The sequence below is a fragment of the Pezoporus occidentalis genome, unplaced genomic scaffold (assembly GCF_034315485.1).
Source record: "Pezoporus occidentalis ecotype Australia unplaced genomic scaffold, CSIRO_AGI_Poc_V1 ctg49, whole genome shotgun sequence".
NCBI classification, from domain to species: Eukaryota; Metazoa; Chordata; class Aves; order Psittaciformes; family Psittacidae; genus Pezoporus; species Pezoporus occidentalis.
The window spans coordinates 2,745,881-2,769,433 of NW_026915824.1; the positions used below are offsets into that span (position 1 = coordinate 2,745,881).

At 42.0% G+C, this 23,553-nt stretch overlaps 1 protein-coding gene and 1 long non-coding RNA gene across 2 annotated transcripts in view; one reads left to right on the forward strand and one right to left on the reverse strand.

Moving 5' to 3' along the window:
- The window catches only part of TET2 (tet methylcytosine dioxygenase 2), a 73,762-nt gene that overhangs the window by 7,995 nt on the left and 42,214 nt on the right, over positions 1 to 23,553 (reverse strand). Inside the window, exons 2-7 of the mRNA XM_062636703.1 lie at positions 13,054 to 16,438; positions 10,691 to 10,781; positions 7,002 to 7,095; positions 5,662 to 5,870; positions 4,695 to 4,845; positions 2,086 to 2,175 (exon numbers count right to left, since the gene is read on the reverse strand). Coding sequence (XP_062492687.1) covers positions 2,086 to 2,175; positions 4,695 to 4,845; positions 5,662 to 5,870; positions 7,002 to 7,095; positions 10,691 to 10,781; positions 13,054 to 16,438 — 4,020 coding nt within the window. The remainder of the gene's footprint in view (positions 1 to 2,085; positions 2,176 to 4,694; positions 4,846 to 5,661; positions 5,871 to 7,001; positions 7,096 to 10,690; positions 10,782 to 13,053; positions 16,439 to 23,553) is intronic.
- The window catches only part of LOC134173033 (uncharacterized), a 35,734-nt gene that overhangs the window by 1,855 nt on the left and 10,326 nt on the right, over positions 1 to 23,553 (forward strand). The window contains exons 2-5 of the long non-coding RNA XR_009968106.1: positions 1,062 to 1,151; positions 17,886 to 17,944; positions 18,641 to 18,717; positions 20,246 to 20,465. This is a non-coding gene — a long non-coding RNA (uncharacterized LOC134173033). The remainder of the gene's footprint in view (positions 1 to 1,061; positions 1,152 to 17,885; positions 17,945 to 18,640; positions 18,718 to 20,245; positions 20,466 to 23,553) is intronic.

The following is a 23,553-nucleotide window of genomic DNA, read 5'->3' on the forward strand; positions in this document are numbered from 1 at the left end:
GCTTTTTGATTTGTAATATTTTGGTACACTAAACGTATATTTCGTTAGCTAAAGTACAACTCTAACCCTAGACCAAAAAGACAGATAATTGAGTCAAGAGAGCGCTTTCTACCCAAGCACTCATTATTAAGGAGCTTTACAAAGAGTTCATAATGAAAAAATAAACCTTACACAAAAAGAAAGGATTTTGTAATAGAAGATCAAGCCTTAGACAAATGATGGGTTTGTATTTTGTCTAGAAAGTAAAAAACTAAGCCATGTTTGTAAAATGCTTTGCTGAAATTCCTGAACCTTTCAAGTGAATGCAAAAAAATCTAAACTTAATGGAACATAATGGAATTTAATGAATCCCATTTTAAGTTAAGTTGAAAGTAGAAGTTTTTCCCTAAAAAGATGTGTAGTTTGCTCATAGACCTTTATTTTTTAAAATTTGGAATGTTTATGTCCCTCGAATCTGAAAATAACCACAAACCAAAACTTGAAACATGTAAACTTCTTTAGAATGAAACGAGAGTGATCTGAAATGTCAGCCAGACTATAATTGTCTGCTTAAAGTATCCTGGTGCAACTGTTCTCTGAGATGTGCTGTTGGGTCCAGTTAGAAAAACACACCCTTTCCAGTTCTACATTTTAATCCAGTAGCAATCCAGACCTGGATTAGAATAAACCTGGGAATTTAGAATTTCTTTTCAGGCTTCAGAGGGGGATTGGTTTTAAGGCTTTCTGGGTTTAGAACCTTTCATATTACCGTTCAAATTTAGCCTCAGTCACCTCTCTTAAAAGCCACTAACAGTAGCTTGATCAGGGTTTCCCCACAAAGTCTGCATAAAACTCCTGACTTAAGCCAAGCCATGCACACACCTTATTACACAAGGTAGAAACTGAAACTTGTAAAAGCATGTATCTTCAACAAGTGTTGGGCAGGACCGTGGCTTACATGGAGAAAAGTTCTTTTGCGAAGTTTTGCAGTAATGGAGAAGCAGACCAAGCAAAGAACCATTTTATTGTTCACCACTCCCTCGCTTTTTTTTTCTTCTTCCTCTTCCTTTCCTCTCTTGCAGAATGTCTCTTAGATACGTGGACAGATAACCACAGCTCGTGGGCACACGGCCACAGTTTCCTCCGTGAGGCTCCAAACATTGTCTGATCAGGTAAGCGAAATTGGGCAAGTCTCCCCTGAATCTGCTTACCCTGCCTAGTTGATACTAAATATGAAGTAAAGGAGTGAGATTTAAATGTGTCTTGTGGTGGTTGCTACATCATAACACTGTCAGCAGGACAGAAAGATGTCATAGTTTGCAGTGACGCTGATAGTTTGGGGACTCGTAACTTCTGTTGCAATGTTGTAGCAAACCTGAGCAGCAAAAATGAAGGACAATGGTTGTGCGCTTGCAACAGGTATTAAATTTTGATGCAAATACCTGAAGGATGTTTGGTAGAGGAATGCAGGTGAGAGACAGCCATGATGGGAACCTCATACAGACTTTGAATGTGCTAGTATCTGTGGAGACTGCTTCACAGAAAATACGTGCACGTGATGCCCTCATGCTGGAAGACTGGTGCAGGCACTTGTGCGCATAGGCAGGGCTGAGTGTGTCCAAATGTGAAACCTCTTGTTAAAAGCATGTTTGAAATGGCTGTTTTGGTGAAAACTAAATTCACCTGCCACTTGAGAGAGCAGAACTGAAACTGTGGCTTCAGGACTCGAGTGCAATATTACACACTGCCTTCTGGCTCTGCCACCGATCTCACACCATCTTCATGGCTGTTTTCTAGTTTGGCTGGTTACTCACACTAAATCCAGAAATTTGTGTTGTGGAGCTGAAGAGTTCTGATCAAATCTGAAGTAGCTTTATGGTGTTGATGCAGGTGAAAAGTTCTACTTGATGCACCAAATTCTACTGCTTTTACTTTTGAAAGCATTTTAAGTGGAATTGTTCTTTTCCATTCATCTTAACTCCAGTGTCAAAGGAATACTGGCCCAAAATGTATGTGATAATCTGGGGCAAGGTTGAAGCACTGGAAAGTGTGGTAAAGATCAGGTTATTTACATGACCGCTCCAATTCCCTTTTTCCCCAGCATACCTGGTTGTTATATGCATCAGGTGCAAGTTTCTTGTAGGTAGGTGCCATCAGGGTTGACAGGTTCTGCAAATGGGACTCTAGTTTTTCTTCCTGTTAGGAGATGAAATAGAGATTTCAATGCCAATGACATTTCCGTACTGCATGTATGGGATCTAAGAAGTTAGGGTCTGTACACAGTTATGTTTACACTGATAGTTGTATAAAGGCCTAGACCGTTATTCCTGTTTAGACAACAACTGTTGTGACTCTCCTTTCAATTTTATTGTTTCACTGCACTTAAAGTAATGAAGTAGTGAAATAGTGTAGTGTGACCCTTGCAAGAGGAAATCACATACTATATTAACTTGGTTAATATTAAGAAGAATCAGTCTTTCACACACTAATGTCTTAGATCTAAGTGTGATGATCCTCATTATTTTCCCTACTGGAGTTTTGGGAAAATAATACTCTTCAGAAACTTGGGAGAAATAGTATCAGAATGGTCCATAAAGTAGATGTGGCTAATCTGAGGGGTTTGCACATTGCAATGACAGCACTTCAACATCTTTTCATGCAGCAATTTAAAATGGTTTAAATATTTCAGACTTCAGAAGGTTCCCAGTTCTTAAGCAATGAAGAATTGTGGACATGCCTAGTAGTTGGTGATATGGAGGTAGGAATGACTACACTTTTTTCCTTTACAGAGAGGTACACACTCTCAAAATGAAAGGCTCTTTAAAAATGAAGTACCATAATAACATACTCCAGAGTTGTTCCCATCCTTTCAGGATGAGAATCCCAAATTCAAAACCTCGCTTATATGAGGCCCTTATATTTAATTACAAGCACATAAAGAACAGTGGCATACTGAAGTGGTATACTTGCGTATTTTAGGAATGTGTGAACAGCTGTGAAAAGCCTGCGCGTTTGAGAGAGATGTTTGGTGCATTAAGTTTTTATTTACTCCTATGGGACTATATCCTAGTTTGGGACTCCAAAATGACATTATAAAATTGTCAGAAATATCTTGCTGTGACCTTGTGCTGTTGCCAGAACTTGGACCTTTTGCAGGTTGCCATTTTTAAGTGTTACTTCTATAATTTTATTGGTGAAGATCCTGTTTGGGTTGTCCGTAAGCTGTGTCTGTGCTATGGGACCCAGTCCCTGCTCTGGGTGCATGCTTTGGTTGCCCCCAGTTTTGTGTAGCAGCAAGACTGGAGGGTAAAACCATCTTCCCAGCCCAGATCTGGCTTCCATGGGAAGTAAATCCAAGAATGCAAGTTGGAAGAGTGCCCTGGTGAGCTCTGGCCAGGTATCCAGCTTAGAAAATTTAGAGGAGTTAGGATTGCAAGCTCTGATAAAGAAGGCTTTGTGCCACAGCACGATTGAAGGAGAGCTATTCTGTAAATCTTGGGGCTGTAGAAGAGCAGTGGTGGGGAGGAAAAGCTGTATGCTAATTATGTGACCTCATAGCAGCTTTCCAATATCCAAAGGGGACCTGCAAGGATGCTGGAGAGGGGCTCTTCACCAGGGACTGTAGTGATAGGACAAGGGGTAATAGGTTCAAACTTCAACAGGGGAATTCAGGTTAGATATAAGGAAGAAACTCTTTACTGTGAGGGAAGTGAGGCACTGGCACAGGTTGCCCAACGAAGTGGTAAATGCCCCATCCCCGGCAATGTTCAAGACAGAGCCTTGGCCAACACGGTCCAGTGTGAGATGTCCCTGCTCAAGGCAGGGGGTTGGAATTAGATGATCTTAAGGTCCTTTCCAACCCAAACCATTTAGGATTCTATGATATTCTAAACAGTGTGCTATTCTCAGCACAGGCACAGGCCGTAGGATGCAGAAGTACCTGGCTCCCTGATTAAAGATGAAATTATTTCTCTGGTGGAAGAAATGTCTGGATTTGTGTAAGACACCAGAATACAGTGAAAATTGTGGACTCATGCATCAGTACATAACCAAGGGATTTGTATGCGCTTGTCAAAAACCAGAGTAGGTCACTGGAACCTCCCAGACATGTGACTAGCTGGAAGTGTCCAGGAGTCACTGCAGTCATGACTTCAGTGGTATCTTGTGCCCAGGCTAAGGTCAGTGATTTTTTTTAATTACTCTGACTTGTTTTAAACAGTTGCCAGTTTGCTGTAACACAGAGACCAGTCTGGAAACATTCAGTGGGACAGGACTGTATGTAAAATGAATCTTCCTATTCTCTTCCTATTGTCATCTCACAGTTTCATCATGTTTGTCCCTATGCTGCTCTGACTCCTCACTACACTATTATGTGCCTTCAGCTGGTAAACCATCCACTCTGCCACTGGGGAATGCTCAACTGCAGGCCTCATGCAGTCACAATTATTCAGGCTGTGCCCTCCCCTCTAATTGTGAAAGCCTGCAAATGTGGTTTCAAGTCTCAGGCTTTTACCAGATGTCAGAATTTGGACAGTCAATTCAGCTGGCTCGGAGACTGGAATCAATCAGTTTTGTCTGGCAGTTATTTAATTACCCTACATGTATGCCATGCAGGCAGGACTCTGGCCCCTGGTCTCTTGTACTGTATCTCTATTTGCAGAGTGACAGAAAACATCTCCTTGCAAATGAGGCTCATTTTAGAAATGGACACCAACCTCTTTTGGGTCATCCCCCATCAGCTTAAACTTTCTTGGAATCTTGCTTCGGGCAAACTTACAACCATTGTAGTACATGCTCCAGGAGCAACCAAAGGAAAATGAAGCACCACAAGTTTCAGGGTCCAGCCCTTGACATGCGCAAGTCCGCCTGAAAAACAAGAGAATATGGCTGTTAGGAGCAGGTGGGTCACCCCAGGGTGCTCCCGCAGTGGGCATCGGCGTTCTGCCAGCGCTCTGGGGAGTCATGTGTCTTGGATCACCTGCCACCAGTAAATAATGAAGAAATGAAAGAGGGAGGCACTGTATGCATTAGAACAGGAGAATTTATTGGAGATAATAATTTCATGGTTGCAAAGCCAGGACTAAGGGGTTTCTACACTTCTGTGAGAAACCTGGCTTTGCTCGAAAGCAGGTATTTTCATGTGGTGCCTTGTTAGGTACTGATATTCATGGTACCTGAAAGGGGCATATGCTCATGGCACTGCAATAATGTGGAAGCACTCTGACAGGGGCTAGGCAATAATTCCTGAAATATGACTCTACCCATGAAGCCAAGTAACATACAATGATAGCTATGTTAATTTGGGTCTAAATGTTCTTTGCTGTCAGAAAGACATGGGAAACAATACATTGCAGTTTCTTCAGGTTCAGGCTAGCTTCTGTAGGCTTACAGCATGATTTTAGTGCATCTAGTTTTTATTTCAAGGTTGAGGTATTTGCTGTCCTGGGCTGAGATCTCTTCCTTTAAATACACTGAGATGCTTCACAACTCTGGGAAGATGTTTTTCCCAGATCTATAAGAACATTCACTTTGCTTTGATCACAAGGTTTGTGGGTTTTCAGACTTCCTGCAGTAGCTGGAAAGGTTATGTGTATTTCAGGGCAATAGCACGAGTGGAGGTGAATGGTCTGAGGCCAAAAGTGGGCTTGCAAGTTTGGCAAGCATACCCTTTGTTCCACTTACTCTTCATTCAGGGCGCAACGCCGGTTCGTGAGCGTGCCGTACTTCCTCAGGGTCTCGGTGAGTTCAGAGTAGAGCTTGTCAGCCAGGCTTGTTGGGATTCCCTCCCAGACCAGGATGAGAATCACGATCACGGCTGTCTCACACGTGTGGCCTGCTCGCTCACGCACCAAGCAGAGTAGCTTTTCCTCCTGACTGCTTCTGCGGACTACCTGCATGCACAGCAACACACACCCCCAGAGCCCCAACACAAACAGTGTGTTTCTTAACGTGAAGAGCAAAAGAATAGGAAGCCTCAGCATTAGTGCGCATCCGGGATGGTTACTTCTGTCATCATCTTTGTTTCTGACAACTCAGTCCAATTTTCTCATTTAGCGATATGGGCCAGGGCTACCCTTTGTTAATGAAGCTGACTCTAAGGGGCTAAGCTTGGCTAGTGGCGTGGAAAGCCATAGTGGTGGAAAACAGCTTTGTGAAGGTATCCCCCATGCTCCGATTCAGCAGGAACCCTCCCCTGAATCTGCACTGTGGTACAAGTGGCCCAATTTGATTAGTGGGCAAAAGGACATGAACAGCGAGATGTCCCCCTGCACAGAGATGGATGGTGGACACCTGCACTTAAGGCAAGACCCATGCGGGGAAAGGTGGGCAGGTAAGGATGGGACTAAGTAACTGGACATGGGAGCTCGCTCTCCTTCTCTTCCAGCTAAACTCATAATCAGCCACTCAGTTTTGTGACCTGCCCTTACTACATACAAACATCACAGTGATGGAAGTGGTAATGTTCAAATAAAAGAGCATCCTTGCTTCTCAGTGCTTGTGCTTCTGTGGGTATTTCTGAAAAAAAAGGTGCAGTCTAGCAAGCATACAGACTACAATCATGTATCATTTTTTCCTCATCCTGTCCTTCCCCAGCCTACCCAAACCACTTGGTAATTTGTGAGGAAGCACAGCAGTGTTTGCTAAGAGGGTGTCCTAATGCCTCTGTCTAACTGGGAGTGCATTTGAAAAACATCACTGTGGTGAACTTACTGGACTTATTTGTAAGCTAAAGTTAAAGAGCAATGAGAATGTCTGGTGTGTGAATCTTAGTCTAAGTGAAGCTGCTTTCCTTCTCAGGTTTTCATAGCTTTAAGCCAAATTTTATTCTTGCTGTTCTCCATGCAAAAGTAAATGGACTGTGAGGGACAGGGGTGTGAGCAGGCCTTGTGGTACTGCTGCTGTTGAGCTCTTTTAAGTTTCATAGTGTCAACTAAGGGGAGGACAGACATGTCAACTGCTCTCTGCTTACACGAACCATCATACTGAACTCATTAGTCTTAACATTTGTGTACAACACTTACCCATTTAGCAATTGGACATCCTTGAGAACTTTTGCCTTCTTTCCCAGTGTAGACAACCCTCTCAATCCTTATAGCTTTACCCTTCTGTCCAAATCTTAAACAAACAAAAATACGCACAGTAAGTGGATTCATTTGGTTCTGCGTGAACACTGAAAAGATGGAGCACATTTGCCAGTCTTATCTTAAAAAATAAACACTGAGTTACAGGGAGGGATTTGCAGTGTGGTTTATCTTGCTGATTTTATTATAGTGGTGGATTGATACGTTAAGAGAAGCAAATGTCTTTAATACATTACAGATGTCAAAATTATCCATATCATATTAATATTCCCAAATCTTTCAGCTGTTTCTGTAAAGAATTTGTTATAGATGACATTTTGAAACGTGGACTTGAAGTCTCTTATTTTGGGAAGGAATTTTACATTTTTCTTTAATTTCTGGGTTAAACTTAAAGTTATTACTCTGAAATTATACAATTAAGTTGTCAGGGAACAGCTGGCATGCAGTAGTCACTCTGACTTTGTTTTGTGTGACTTGTTTTTTTCTGTGCTTGTTTCTGGCTTAGATACAGTGTGAATCAGTTAAGTCATGATTAATAATTGCATCATATCTACTTCCTTTACTTTCTCATCTGCTCATGAATTGTTACTCATTTACTGACTTCTGTAATGAATGAGGATCACAAGCTGGCCTCAAATGAGGCTGTTTGTCTGTGCCTTTTTTAAACAAACCCGGACAAGCTCAGGTCTTGCTGAAGTGTTTAATCAAGGTGATTATGCCATGTCAAGGCAGAATCTAGGCCCATGTGCAAGTAGTGCTGTTACCCAGAGCAAACAGGATCTGCTTTCCACATCCTCTGATGGACCAGGTGCAAATATGCAGCAAATGTTAAGAAAATCTTGAAGCAACACAAAGCATCAGACCTATAAAGCCATTTCCAACCATGTTCGCTTGGCCAGGCCTCTCCCAGGGCTGCTGCAGCTCAGGGCTGCTCACCTGCTGAGCCCTAGAGCACACCAGGTCACAGGTGAGGCTATGTATTGGAAACCTCAGTGTCTCCAATGTTATAGATCCAGCCACAATGTTGATTTGGCTGCATTTGGCCAGCTGGGTAAACTGCACTTCATCACTAGTTCTTGAATTCTGCCACTCTCATTCGTGTTACTTTTTTTTATTAAATAACCAAGCGTGGGGACTAAATCACAATCTCCTTGTTCTTTGCCTGTTACCTATAGAGCAATCAAGATAGTTCCTTCCTGTTCTGCAGCCATTTACTCATGCCTTGAGAACTTTTGACCTTTCAGCCCTCTTGTTTTTGAACTAAAGTCTTGGTGACATATTTAAGAGCAAATGTTTGTATTTAAACGTCTGTCCTGTAAAGGAAATGAAAATGCTTATTTTTAGATGTGATCTCATTCTGAAATTTCAGTGTCACAGGAAATTAGACAAATAAAATCAAGTTGTACTACACATGTTCTGCAGGCAACTGTTAGGTCAGTTTTTCCTACTTAGGTCTGGATGTTAGTATGCATTTGTTTCTTTAATTAACCACATTAAAAAACATTCTTAAATCTTAATATTTTCTATCAATTTGCTAATCTGGATTGCAGGACAACTGTGCAGATGATGCTATAGTAATACGTTGTACGTTACACACTGGAAATGAAATGGACTTTGTCTCAAATCTTTTCCACTGTCACAAAGGGATTTGTGCCTGATGTTTGTCATGCTTACTTTCAGGCCAAAGCAGATTGGCTTTAAAACCAGTGCAAAACTGACTGAGCATGAAGTAGGAATTGGGAGAAGGAAGAGGTAAAATGTGTATATATATATATCCACCAGGGATTTTGCAAGAAATTTGTTCTGATATAGGTAAAACATTAACTGCAAGTCTAGATCCAAATCCTCGTTTGTTTGGAAGTGCTGATACCTTAGAAGTCAATCCATATTCCTGGAAAGCCAGTTTAAAAGTGCTTCAGTTGTGATTAGTGTCACCAACTGCACACATGTGCTTAAGAGTATCTTTAAGTGCCTTTTTTTTACTTAGGAAAACAGAATTAACTAGTGTGGAGGAGTTCTGGAGTTCTTCAGTGAGGGAATCATACAGCTCATACCATATGAACAGCTGAAAACTAGCCATTGTTCAAGTGGCTGCTGCTACACTCTGCTGAACCTGGCTGAATAGATGCATGTTATCTATAATCTCTCAGGATTTCCTTCTGCCAACATGAAATGAAATCAAATGCAAAAAAAAAAAAAAAAGAAAAAAAAAGAGAAAAGATGAGAAGGTGAGTTCAATATTAAGGATGAAAAATTACATTCCAAAGTAAAGAAATGAAAGAAGTTGCATCTCTAATTATTGACATCATGACGTGAATAACTTTTCTCTTTTCTTTCTTATCGGTAAATACTAAAGAATTAACCAGATAGTGAGAGCTCTGGAGATAACAAATTGTAAGAAGCTTCTCGGGAGGGTCCGTGTTCACTCCCCCTTTGCAAGAAGAAGCGGATTTATGTAGCTTACATGCATTTGAGCTGCTCACAAAGCTGAAAACAAGTATTGGGGCAAGCCCTGCACTGGAGTCACAGGGAAGAAGGTGCTAAGAAAGAGAAAGGACTTTAAGAGTTGGAGGTAATCTGAAGGGTTTAATACCCTCTAAGTGGCTCATAGTCGTGCAGTGGTGAGCACAAGCTACGGAACATTACTCCTTAGCTCAGACACAGCACTGCAGTAATGCCCATTTGCTTTAGATTCTGCAACTAGCTGGAGCTTCTTTGCAGTTCTGGAGTCCAGACTTTTAAGGTATTAACAAATCAGATTCCCCTCCATCCCTGACTTACTGGGTGGCTTTTTGTTTGTTTGTTCAGGGGGGAACTAAATTCCCGGATACCTCTCAAAACCTGGCTATTAATGCCTATGCACACTACAAGTAATGCAGAAGTCACTTTTGTGACAGTATCAAATACTTTAGAAGGGCTGGCAGGTTTTGTGCTTCCACATATTTTTAAATAGCACAGATCGTGTACCCATTCTGTGCCATTTAAAATTCCCAGTTTGGATGGTTTTGACATAATAAATACATCACAAGATGCAGCACAATACAGGGATTGTCCACCATCAGGATAAGGCTGGTTTTCTGCAGCACTCTTGGGGTAGTGGGATGTTTTTCACAGAACTACTTAATCAGTTCTTGGGCTGAAATCCTACCCAGCAACTCTGTGGCACTCCTTTTGACATGACTGAGTTAGATTTAGCCCTTTAGGATTGTACTATATGCTTAGTAATTTGGTGGGGGGAAGCTAATTTGGGGGTTTGGTATTCTGCTCTTCATCTTCCTTCTACCTCGGCATTCTTCTACCCAGACAGGACACCAGGTCCATGCCTGCTTTTGCAGCCATTGCCAACCGTCTTGCTTGGCAGGCTGGTGAATACTCGTTCCTGCTTGGGTTTGCTGGCATCTGTCTCAAAGTGCTCAGCCTGTGCCAGCCAGCAGGCTATTAGCCCTGTCAAATATTGTGACTCTCTGGTGAATAGCACAGTGCGTAATGTTGGCAACACTGGAGTAGCTAAGCCTACAAGTAATCACTTGATTTGCAATTGTTTATTTCTTTATGTGCAAAAGCTGGAAAAATTCTGACATCCACAAAAGGATAAACGTTAATCTGCCCTGTGCCTTTGCACTAATTACCTTTCTTCCATGATTTCTCTAATAGCTGCCACATTAGGACCGGCTCCTAGATGGGTATAGAAAGGACCTTCATCTTTTTCAATAATTTGCTCTGTTTAAAACAAAATAAAAGTTATTACTTTGAAGCTTAATTCTTTAATGTAAAAATTCACATTGTAAAGCTTATGTCTCGCTTGTTAGAATACTGCTCTTTGGGTCTGGGGTCGGAGTTTTCAAACACTTCTGTCTAAAGTATGCCCATGCCATTTGTACAAAACATGCAAAGCACGTGGCTAATCCTGCCAGTAGCCATGATACAGACTGTGTGCCTTGCGCTAGCACAAACAGTTGTTTCACATCTCGGGCTACAGTGAAATTCAAAAGGCATTTTCCTGTTATCACCAAACAATTGCTTCTCCTTCTCCCACTTCCCCCTCTCCCAATATCTAGAAAGGAGGACAAATGGGATAACAATGGTAAATATTGACATTAGTGAGCTGTACAGTACTTGCTTTTCAGCAGACATGTTACAGTGTAGGGACCTACAACTTGAGAAAGTGGCCAGTAGGTTACATAGAGAATTTCTGCCACCCACAGAAAGACTCTGTGAAATGAAAAACAAAAAAGCAAGTTTGCTGAAAGAAATCCTGCACAAGGCTTAGTCAAAATGTTTGTATGCTAAGAATGTGGCCTCAGTTTTCTGTGTGTAGGTAGTTCCATGTCGGCATTCACATTATACACTATTATGTCTGGCTTGATACCAGGAGGCAGGCTCCAGCAGTGAGCTGGCCAGGCTCTGCCTGGGTTCAGGAGGAGACAGTGGAGCTGTGCTGACTTATCTGAGGGCTGACTTAATCTGAGGGCTGACTGTGCTTTCTGCCATGCTGACTCCAAAGGCTGGATGAGGTGATGCTGCTTTTGACGTACAGCCTGTGGAAGCATGATGAAAGCATTCTATAAACCTCAATGTGTCAGTGGGGGAATGGCTTAATTTAATCTTCCTAAGGAGAAGTCTTGGTGGGAAAGAGCAGTAAACCCTATTGAATTATGCTGTGGCACTGGGTTCTTCAAAGAGGACAGGAACTAAGTTTCAAGCTCCTTTATTTCCTAGAGGTTCTGCTAAGATTTCAGAATTAAAATGCAAGTGAAGAGAGAATAAGCTCTTTTGCTTAGTTAGCGGTTGCAATACTGGCTAAAAAAAATAGTGAGAATAACTGATTGCCAGAAAATCTTGTGCCAACTACATTGGCAAAATCTTCTCAAGCAAAAGAAATAACAAACAAAACTTAATTTTTTTCAAAACCCCCTACATTTTGTAGGTTGTTTCTTATAAAACTACAAGCAACAGTAAGGAACTGGCTTCCAGTTTTCTTCCTGGGAGCATCACAAATCTACTACCTGCTCTTTTTGCTCCCATGGATCTTCTCTGAGACATAGCCCCGAGAGTTTGAAAAGGCAAAAAGGTCCATTTTGCAGTTCTGGAGGAGCACTGGGTCAACTCTCCTCCTTTATAGTTGGTATGAAATCCCAGTAAGTGAAACTATAACAAGGATTTCCCCCTGCATGCCCTTTTTGGTGCTGAACCTTTTGTCTCAGCCAAAATAGTTCATCCAGTAGAGTCTGAAAGTGCCTGTTAGACCTGTCTCTGTGCAGTATCAGTGCTGTATGGAAGCTCAGGCTATGGGCCCATACCTGTCACGCTACTTTGCTTCCCTTTGCTCTATTCTTCCAGTTTTTGGAGATCGGGTATGCCATGAAGAAATACTGAGGGCCCCTCTCACTGCTTTTCTGTCACTGCTTTCATGGCTTCTCTAAGAAACTGCTGATCTCTTTAGCCTTGCAGGAGACAGGGTGTGAAAGGGAGGATAAACTCCCGCAACAAATGAGGAATAATCCGTCATCGCTTCTTTGCTTAGGCTTTACTGATGGAAACGTCTGCAATTTCACTCTTAGAGCAAAAAATGGCATCAGGATCTTGAGTTTTGGAGAGTTATTTTACAAATGCTGTATCTAACCTTGATGAATAAATTAGATTGTACAGTTATGACCTACTTTTTATCAACATGTTGTCATTACATGTCTGCTGCTGAAGGAGAATGGATGTGAGAGGATACATTACTGGCCATAAGCATTCTGACTGAAGAAAGCAAATAGGTAATTGCTTTATGAATTATTGAGAAAGGGCCTGTGTGTAGGGTTGGATAAGTGGACTAGGCATAAGTGCATAAAATTGCAATTTCATATCTTTACTAATTAATGTTCTAAAAAACCTCCAACCCCCCAAATCCTCCAACAAAAATACCCAACTAACTCCATGATCCTAACTTGGAGATTCGTTTCCTTCCTGTAAATTAGTACATTTTTTAATACATCGCAGCACTTACCCACGCAGCTGCACGAAGGGAAATCATACTGGGTTTTGGCAGGTGTGTCCAACAAGTTTTTTACAGGAGTATCCAATAACTTGGAAGGTGAGTCTAAAAAATTATTGAGAACAGTTCCAGCTGTTCTTTTGGTCGGGGTTTTCTCAGCAGACAAGTTTGTTTGTTGATCTAAGATCGGGGTCTGAGTGTCAAAATCTGCAGCACCAGTATTTCTTGAGAGGATGGTAATAGGACCTGCTGTTTCAACCTTCACATGTTTAGGTGATTTGATAGTAAAAGTCTTATGATCAAACAGTGATTTGACCTGTATCTGTTTCAGCTGCTGTTCCATTGTCTCGATGATGCTCTTTTGTTGCATGTTCTCGCAGCCAAAGTGCTGATTCTCTTGTTTAATTGTTTTTTTCCAAATTTTGTTTTCCAGCTGTCCAGCTGATGGACGCATGCAGACGTTAGGCTTTGTGCCAGCCTCGAGTTTTATAGGCTTACGCACTGCACTGGGACCGGTCTCAGGTTTGGGTTGCTGGTATGCTTGTTGCTCTTGTTTTTGCAAGAGATGCCACCTTAGAGCAGCATGCTTTTGAAAATCCTTAGGGGGCTGGGACTGCAAATGACAGCTTCTCTGGTCTTGGGTGTGTGGGGCAGTTTGCTGGCTGTGTGGTAAGTACTGCTGAGGAATCTGTGAAGCTTGTTGGCTCGGGAGATCTTGGTTCAGTCTACCACCGTAGCATTGTGTCTGCTGGAGTGGTGGTAGCTGTATAACTGAAGCTTGTTGCGTCTGCTGCTCTTGTTCTGGAAAACAGTGATTCACATCTTGCTTTGCGGTCAAGTTATTTGAAAAATACTGCACATGTTGTAAGTCCTGCATTTTGTTGGCTCCAAAGTGTTCAATATTTGCGGCGTTTTCTTTCTTCTCAGAAATCAAGTGCACATTGTTTGGGCAGGGATGCTGCAGACTGGCGTTTGCCTTCTGAGTGTAAAGGGGAGCTTTGTTGTTCATGCCCTGTCCCTGCTCTAGGCCTAGCTGAGGGTTATACAGTGGGAATGCGGGTGATTTCATGTACTTATTCCCAGTTTGAAAACATTCATTTACTTTATGCTGATTGAAGGATGTCCTGTTTAGTGACTGTTCAGCACCACTTTGGGAGCGGGATATGGTTTGGGGCAGGTCTTTATTCTTCATTTGCAGAGCCTGTTGCTGGTTTGGGGTTAGCTGTGCACTACACGGCAGCTGCACCTGCTGTGAGGGTTTTTTAAGCATCTGTTGCAAGAGGTGTGAATGCAGGAATTGCTCCTTTTCCCCTGGCTTGGGATTCAAGTGCTGCTGTTTCAGCAGGGCCCCTAAAGGCTGTTCGGTTTGTTGTTCTGGTCTTGGCTGGAAATGGAGCTGCTGTGGAGGGTGCTGCTGCACTTGGGACTTCAGTAGGGAATCCATCTTTGTGAGCTGTGGCTGCGGTGAGTGTTTCTGGAACAGCAGCTGCTGGTCAGCTGTGGGATGCGGCTGCAGCTGGGAGGTCTCGCTTTTGTACAGCGGAGGAATTTGTTCCTGTTGCATTATCTTCTGGCTCTGGGGCTGCCCTGAAGGCCCCTTTAATGCACCAGGACTTCCAGCATACTGTTTTGTATAGGCTATTTTGGCTCTGTTTGCCTGGAACTGAAGAATTGATCGCAATAATGCTTCGCTGTTTTTTTTGGGAGGGTCTCCCTGGTGGAACTGGGTGGAAACCAGTTCTATCCAGGCTGGTTTTGAATAACATTGAGCCTGTTTCACAGGTTCTTTCACTTGGTCCTTTTCTTTGTCAGGAGGAATCTCGGGTTCTCTCTGTCCTGGGAAATGCTGATAGTGTTGCTGCAGCTCACCCTTGTTTCCACATGCTTGCAGGCTTTGGAGGGGAGGCTCTGACACCGGCGCCATGTCTTCTGGGTGCTGCTGAATTGAGGCGGCCACAGCAGCTTGCGGGTTGCTTTCACTGTCATCTTGTGATGTTTGTGCCTGCTGTTGAAGTCTCTGCTGAGGGTGAAGTTGTTGGCTGAGGCTGGGACTTTCTGACATTGGTCCCTGCTGTTGCCCTTCATTCTTTATCTCCCCAGGAAGAGTTTCATCACATCTGTTGTTATAGGAATGGTGTCCTTCTTGCACCACAACGGACAGTGCACTGTTCATTTCCGGAGCAGGAGGAGTGGAGGAATCTTTGTGAAAGGTTGAGTTCTGTTTAAAGAGAGCACCATTATTTTCTGCTTGCTCAGAATATCTTTCCAGCATGACACTCTGAGCTTGCAGGTTACTGCTGGAACTTAGAGAGAGGTCTTGGTTGGGAACCTGCCCTACACTTCCACAAACAGTACTGTTTCCTATGGGCAACTGGTGTGGATCATAGCCTGGAATCTGTTGCTGTAGCTGTAGTTCTGGTTTCTGAAGTGAACAGCTACCTGGCAATACAGGCGGGTTACTGGAGTCTTCTGCATTGTAGACCTCAGTAACCACTACAGCTGGCACTTGAGGCAGCTCAGAGTTTGAGGTCTGTGGGGAAGTGATCTGCCCTGAGGTATGGGATGAAGGCGTTGCCTCATAGGACAACTCGTTAGTAGCCTGACTTGTAATGGCATTGATATGAGATGTGTTCTTCTGCATTGCTATGGAAACATGTTCTGGATAATATCGAGACAGTGTTTTCTCCAGGAGTTCACCATGCATGCTTTCCATGGAAGAGGCAGAAACTGTAGCACCATTAGGCATTGGCACTGCCTTGTTCTTAAGTAGTAAGACAATGTCCCTGTTGTGGCAATGAACGTTTTCCCGGTCCTGCTCATCCTGAATCAGGAGGTCATGAGGGTTTTCTGAACCACCACTGTTGCATCTTGTAGACTGTATCAAATCTGAAACTTCATTTTCTTGTCCTGTAAAACTCTCGGGTTTCTTCTCACTGTAGCAATTGGAGACGCTTGGTTTTTCGTTACTATCCTCTGGCTCAACTTTTCCTCCATTTACCTCTTTGTCTTGTTTTACTTTCTTGCTTTCATGAAGTCCACACAGAGAGGGCTCACTAAAAGTGCGTTTTATCCCACCATTTTGCATATATTTGGAATATACTTTCTTTTCTTGTAAAAGGTCAGGGCTAACACGGTTGTTTGGATTTCCCTTCAGGTGGGGCATGCCATAGTTGCTTTTAATGAATAGCTGCTTGTGGTCTCCATTTACTTCAACTTCAGGCCTCTCTGTTGCTGGACTTCCATTCTGTAGCTTCACCGCAGAAGGCTCTGCTTGGCAAACGTGAGAAGATTGCGGTATTAGAAATGGACTCAATCTATTGCCGTCAACATGGTTGGTTCTGTCCTGTTCCATCTGGCCTGCTCCGGGGCCATCCACAAGGCTACCCTCTGAACGTATCTGAAAGAGGAAAGAAACAGGAGAGAATCTTAGTCAATTTTAGTTTCCATTGATGGGAAACCAATTATGGACAATTCCTGCAGCGTTCAAGCATCTCTGTCCTGACCAGCTCCACCACACAATGCAAGCTCGCAGGCACACCTGAGGGGTGTTTCACTATCCTGTGATGTTTTGCAGCCCCATGTCTCCCTTTTTCTTGAAGGTTTGTTCTTCAAGATGAAAAGAGAGTGAAAATACAGAGTGGTTCCTTACCCTATTTAGCACACACAGATATTTTGCCAAAAAAAAATCTCTCCGAATGGTGAAAAAAATAGTCTTTGCTTTTGAATGATTTACATATACTCCTCTGTCATCACTTCTTGTCTGTGGTAAGGCAGAAAGTCATGCCGAAACCATGGTTCCCAGACTTGGTGCTAATTCTGTTACTTGATTAAGTGTGCCAAACCTCTTTTGTGTGACTTGAAGGATTATTGCCACCAAGCTTGCCAATTAGAAGGGAAAACCTCCTTTTTTCTGTCTTCAGCTGTCTGACAAGGTCTTTTAAGACCAGCATTCCTAAAGACCATGCAAGTGGTGCGATACATGTGAGACAAAGCCATGCCTGACTGCTGTCCGTTGGAACTCTTACAGTCCATCAACACCTTGGTAACGTTGACAGAAACAAAGCTGAAAGGTTTGGTTTCTGAAATACCTAAAATTGAAATCTGATTTCTGAAAGGTTTGATGGAAGTGGTATTTTTTTCAGGTATTAATATCCTTTCAAATTTACATGTAGACATCAAACATGGCCTAAACTATGCATTCCGGGTTTGAACTGAGCCCCACAGCTGTGGAACTGGGATTCTTTTCCTCTTTGTTTGGATGGAAAATCCCATTCTCTCATATACTCTTTACATTTTATTTATAAAATGAAGTTTTTCATTGGATAAAGTACAGACAGTGTGCAGTGAACAAATTCCATATAATGACAAGCTGATCCTGTTCACATGGGTCTTCCCAGGATTCACAATCCCAGTTAACTCAGATAAAGCCCTTGTTTGACTCTGCTTGTAATTTATTCTTTGTTGGCTTTAAAGTTCTTAACCAGTCGCGAATGACAGAAGACAGACTGACAGAGGGTTTTACAGATGTGAGATTGCACAGAGAAAATCTGGACTCATGCATGTCTTTGTCCTGAAGCTTTTGTTTTCAGTTTGCATAAAGGGGAATCTGAAAGGTTTTCCATCACCAGGTCACCTCTGGTTGGGCAGCAGTCAGGAGAAGCACTACACATGGTTGCTATTGCTTACGTATTTATGCCACACTAATTTTTTCTATTTTTCTTTAAATGCAAAGGAACACGTAATTTATACAGCTTTCAGTGCAGTATCTCCTTACTAAGTTGCTTTTAAAAGTAATATTAATTCATGAGATTCATTACATCCAGCAGAATTCCCTCTGCTTGCAGCTCCAATTTCAGCACCAGGATGATTCAAACATACATTTTGACTGGCAGGCACCTATATGGTGAGTTGTACCCACTTCCTCCTTATTCCAAATTTGGGTTTAGATTTACTTTTGACCTCCTAAAGTTTTTTTCTTTTCTTTCTGTACCCAATTTATGTTTTGTATGACAGAAGTAGAGATGTTCTCTCTACAAGTAACAGTACTTTAAAAAAGAGTTTCTGAAGGGAAAGCTAAGAATAGGGAGACGGAAAAGATTGTCCATCTTACCTATTTTCTTGACAAGGTAAGGTAGGCTTCTTCCCTTCTAAATATATTTCAATGTATTTCCCAGCCTAGCTTTAAAGTACCACAAGACAAAAGCCTTTTCGGCTTTCCAGGGAGACGGTATTCCACACTTAACAGAAAAGCAGCATGAAAAGGATTCCTCTGACATGTCATTCTAGGCTGGGCAGCAGAATGATGCTTTCGGAGTGTCTCAGAAATAAAATGTCAGCCTAATTTGGAAACCATTCTTTGCCTTCACACTTTTCATACCTAGAAACTACAGCTGAACCACAACTCAGACATGAGTGTGTAGGCAATACTTGTGTGTATTTCACAAGTATGAAATGAAATAAAAGGCCCCACAGTAATTAACACTGTGCTGCCAAGCAGCTTCTAAAGCATTTATTTAAAAAAGTTTTAGTCTGCATGAATTAGCTGTGAGAAACTCTGGCTTTCAGAATCTGCCTTGCTGCTTGTGTTCTGGTGTACCAGAACCAACCATGTAGGTTGCAACTAAATCCCTTCTGAGAGTTGCCAGCTAATCTTTCTTCTCAGCTCCTTACTGATAAGTAAAAACACCTTTCTGTTTAGAAGTGGGGGCTGCCTGACCTCTCTCAGCTTGGCTTGCAAACCCCTCAAAGGAGCACATCTGTGCTGCAGAAAAGAGTCTTAGGTTCACGCGGTCCTTGGAAATCACAAGGTGAAGTTTGCTGTGTGACATGGATTGTTATTCACAGTATTCTCAAACACCTCATGGTATTGGTCAACCAGTTCCCCCAGATTCTGATCACCTCCAGTGTAAAAGGCACCAGTGTTAGACATTGCAAAGGATGTAGGAATCATTTGGTTCTTTAAAATACAAAGTGAATCCATTGATTAAAAGGGGCAGATCTGCATTCTTTGAAATGCATCTGGGATTACGGTGACTTGATGTTATACTTCCTTTTCAGTCTACACTCAGTTATTCACAATCCTCAAGTCACACCTCAGTACAAATCTTGCTCCAGCAGCTACAAATCACAACGATTATTTGCAATTTAAAACTGGAAAAAAACAAATGGCAGCAGTACCTTACTACTGGTTTCAACTGGGACACCAGGAAGATATTCTTGATGCTACTACTAAGTAGACCTGGTTGTGCTTTACGAAGTTTCTGTGCTCTTCTTTGTAATTGTTGTGGGGTGAACTGTCTGCCTCTCAACGTAAATCTACCTTTCCCTAAGCGTAGCAGTTAGACTTTTTTCTCTTTTCCATAACTGAATTTTATTCAGGCCATTTAGAAGCTCCATGTATTTTTCTTCAGCTATAATTCATTAGATATTCAAGTCACATCAGCAGCATCTGTGAAACAATTACTGCATCTAGGACTGACTCTGCAGTCTAATCCATCATAATTATGACTGGCCTCTTTGAAGATGCCACAATGCGTGACTTAAATATAGCACATTACTGTGCAAACGGATCAGCATCTCATCCCACCAATATGCATCAAGTTGTAATTCAGCCCACCACCATCTGACTTTTTCAGATGCAATCAATGTATATACCTTTATTTCTTGGCACATGTGGGGCACAAATTGGAAACAAGGTACTGAGAAACAGTTTGAGATTTCTTCCTTTTTTTTTTTTTTTTTGTTTTGTTTTATGGGCAAGTTTTGCTTATTCCTGCCCCCTCTATCAATAAAGGAATACCAAAAGACTGCAGAAGGTGGTGTTACAAGTGTAACAAACATTTCTGTGGCAGCAAAAGTACTCTTAATTAATGTCACTTTCTTTCACAGAAAATCTTTCTTTACTTTTAGCCAGTTCTAGAGGTTCATACCTTATTTTATATAACAACATATCTGGGGACTTTGTGAATGCAAAGCAGCTCAGATGAATGAATGAATGAAATGGACAAATACACCCACTGCAGGGGAGTACAATCTCCTGCAAAGCTGGGCAGGATTCCCAGTAGAAAAACTAGGTGGGAGATGCTGTGTCAGAGTACTTGTAGCCCTAAAAGAACCAAAAGGTGGCATGTCAGATGAGTTGTTTCCCCCTCTGAGATTGGCTGTGAGAGAAATGTATCTCCTCAGAGATTTTTCTCCCTGGCAGAAATATCCTCAGATCATGACCTCAACTGACTTGTGCTCAATCATTTACCAGGATGAGACTTAAGAAAGCAGAAGTCAGATACCTGGGAGCTTGTAGATAGCTCACTGGGTTGTTCCTGGCATGCTGCCACAGCCTCCATCCTGCTGGCACCCTTCTGCCACCGCTAGATGACACAGAGGTCTAAATTGCTCCCAGACTTGTAGCACTTTTGAGACAGGAGGTAAGTTTACCTATATATCTTGCTAAACTCCAGTTTGGTAAGTTGTACTTTGTGCTTACACTCTCCTGCTCCTGTTGCCTGGCTACAGTAGTTGGCTTCACTTCTGGCATAATTTGCTATGTATTTTTATGTGCCATTGTGCAGTTGCTTCTCTCCTCTGAACCTCATGCTGCCAACTTTCAACAAGTGAAAAAGCTCCTAAAGTGAAGGGATTTTCTTTCTTAATTCAAGAATGAATGAAAATTTGAGAAAAGGCATGAGTACTTATTCCTAAGTAAGGACACTCATACATGGAAGTATCAGAAAGCTCAATTTCTGCACTAAACCAAATCTCCTGGATTTACGTAGATGTGAAACTGTTTCTGATTAACTCTATACCAAAGTCTTCTCTTTTTTAACTTTGGGGAACAAAAAGTGTAAGCAGTTATGACACTCAATACCATGATTTATAGCCAGGTGGTCATTTTCCCTTGGCCTGTCTAACTAGTAGTTGCTTCAGCTGTGCCTTGGGTTTACATCTGTAAGGAAGCTGCAAATGTCACTAGAGGAGAAAAGATGTGCAGTTAACTCAGATGGCTAATGGGTGAGGCAACACATGAAAGCTCCTTATTAGTGAGATATTTCCATTCTTGCTGAGATAAAATGTTGCATGCATGAAAACTGTCGTATAGTTTAAGGATTACCTGTATGTTTTGTGCTTAAGGTGCACCGTGTCTATACACTGAGAAATAAAGCAAGCTTCCACATGGGAGCTAATGGGAGAGGCAAGACTGGGACTACACCTGTCCAGACTCTGGGTGATTTGCCATTAGCAGAACAGCTCCTTCCCAAGCCAGGTTTGCTGGTAGTTTGTAATAAATACAACACCATCAGAAACAAACCCCTGTGTGGGCCTGCTGTTTAAATAGGGGTTCAATGTGCTTTTCTGAAGCCAAGGACCCATGAGAAAATATTTAAACCCTGTTGTCCAAAGCAGATTTGAAAGAGAGGTTGCATTCATGTTCAAGTTGAACTGAGGCTCTGAACCCCACAACAGGCCCTAAGGGGTTTGCTCTGCTCTCTACCAGCACCACTGCTGCCCTCTGCAATGGTTGTAGCTGAGGAAAACACTGCAAAACTTCAAGGCAGATGTAAAGTAGGCCTCAGAAGGACAATAATACTCTGTTGTTAGTTGGGCTCCATGCCTTACAATGGGATCCTTTTGCACTACATTCAGCTGTCGCTTCATTTGGATAGTATATTTATTCAGTGGATTCATAATGCTTTGGGAAAAACTTGCATAAGGATGCCCCAACTTCACTGTCCCGTGAGGGTTTTTAAGTCTATATTTCTAATTGTATCGCTTTCTCATTGTAGCTTTAAGTAGCAGTTAAGGGTTAATCTAGAAACTACTGCATGAGACTGTATTCTGCAGGCAGTCATATTAAATGAATATAATTGTCTTCTTTGGCATTTAGATCTACGAATAATCTGTGTCAAACAGAAAAGAAAATGTGGAATAGCTAAAATTTGTGACCTGATTTATAGCTAACTTATCCTTAATTTACAGGGAAATGGTGACTAGCAAATATAGTTATAAGCAGACATAAGGGAATGAAGAGCACAGGATTTGTGAAATATGAAGATTAATAATTCATTAAATCTTACCCAAGCCAGAAGCCTTATAATTCATGCGTTTTTAAATCAACTAATGCTAAGCCCCCCCCTCAATTTATTGACACCAGTTCTTGCATTTCAGTGATGTGATGATCTAATCGCAAAAGCACTTGAATCAGTTTGATTTTTTGACCTTAATAGAGAAGGCAAGAGAGTAAAGCTGAAGTCTGCACAGTGATTTCCCCTTGCTACATTATATAACCATCAACAAGACTGGATACTGCATAATATATACCCAGACATGAATACTGCACTATTTTAACAATTGCATAAAATGAACAGGAGTGAAAATTAAATGCCTTAACGACACAGGTGGAAAAAAAAACAAGTATGTGAAGGAAATTAATTCAGGGAGCAGAGCATCTAAGTAGGAATTATTAATGTATCATCACACAGCTCTCCAGTTCCTATTTTTTTGTGATTTATGTCCTATGCAAACTTTGCACCTAACTGTACCATGTAGCACTTCTAACAGAATAACACAACTCTTCAAGTCACTTGTAATGCCACCCTATTATGACTAGATTAGAAATGTTTCCCAAACCATTGAACTTTAGAACCAGGTTGGATTTAAGGACCTTCCTGCTGTAATAACCAGAACATTCAAGATGAGGTTGGCACCTGTGCTTTTTCTTGCTGGTGGTGAGCTTGTTTCTGTGGTTTAGATGTGGAGTGTGGTGGATCTGGCTGGTTTATACTGACAAGCCACACCACAGAGCTGTATCACTTGTCAAGGTAGCCTACTTGGCATTGGTGTTGGTATGCCAACACTGTTAAGATGAGGATTGCTCAATTTCTTGAGCACCACTTTGACTATTAAACATCTTTCAAGAATACAAGGAAGCTGCACTAAAACAACCTTTCACCTGGTTTTGAGAGTCTCTGCAGTTGATAATTGTAATAGGAAGGCTACAGGGATGGAAGGCATAGTCTGAAACACTGGGAAAGCTCAAATAAGCATGGGCTTAGTGAGATGCTTCTGTGCCTGGGTATAATGAGACACTTTTCCATGTGACTGTTAAGTCTGGACTAGCAGTATTTCAAATTGTGACCCCACAGGGCATCATTCAGGTAATTCACCACACTGGGGTAGGATCCAGGTAGACCACCTGGTCTCTTTTTTTCTTCATCTGAGCCAGTTTCCAGGCTAGGTTAAGTGTGTTGAGCAAAGGCTGGCAAGGTAGGGTGAGTGGTGTTACCCCTGACTGGGTTTAAACCACGACACAGGTACACAACTGGTGCTCAGACCTGGTTTTAGATTTCTGGAGAGATGCTGTAACTTGAGGGATGATTTTCCTCTCAGTACTTCCACTACCCCATGTGTCAGATGGTAATGTGACACTGGTCTCTGATTAAAATCAGCTACTGGAAAGCAGTAGCTAAGTGCTCATGCTACTTTGACTGATCTCTATAGTACAGCCTGCCTCTGTAT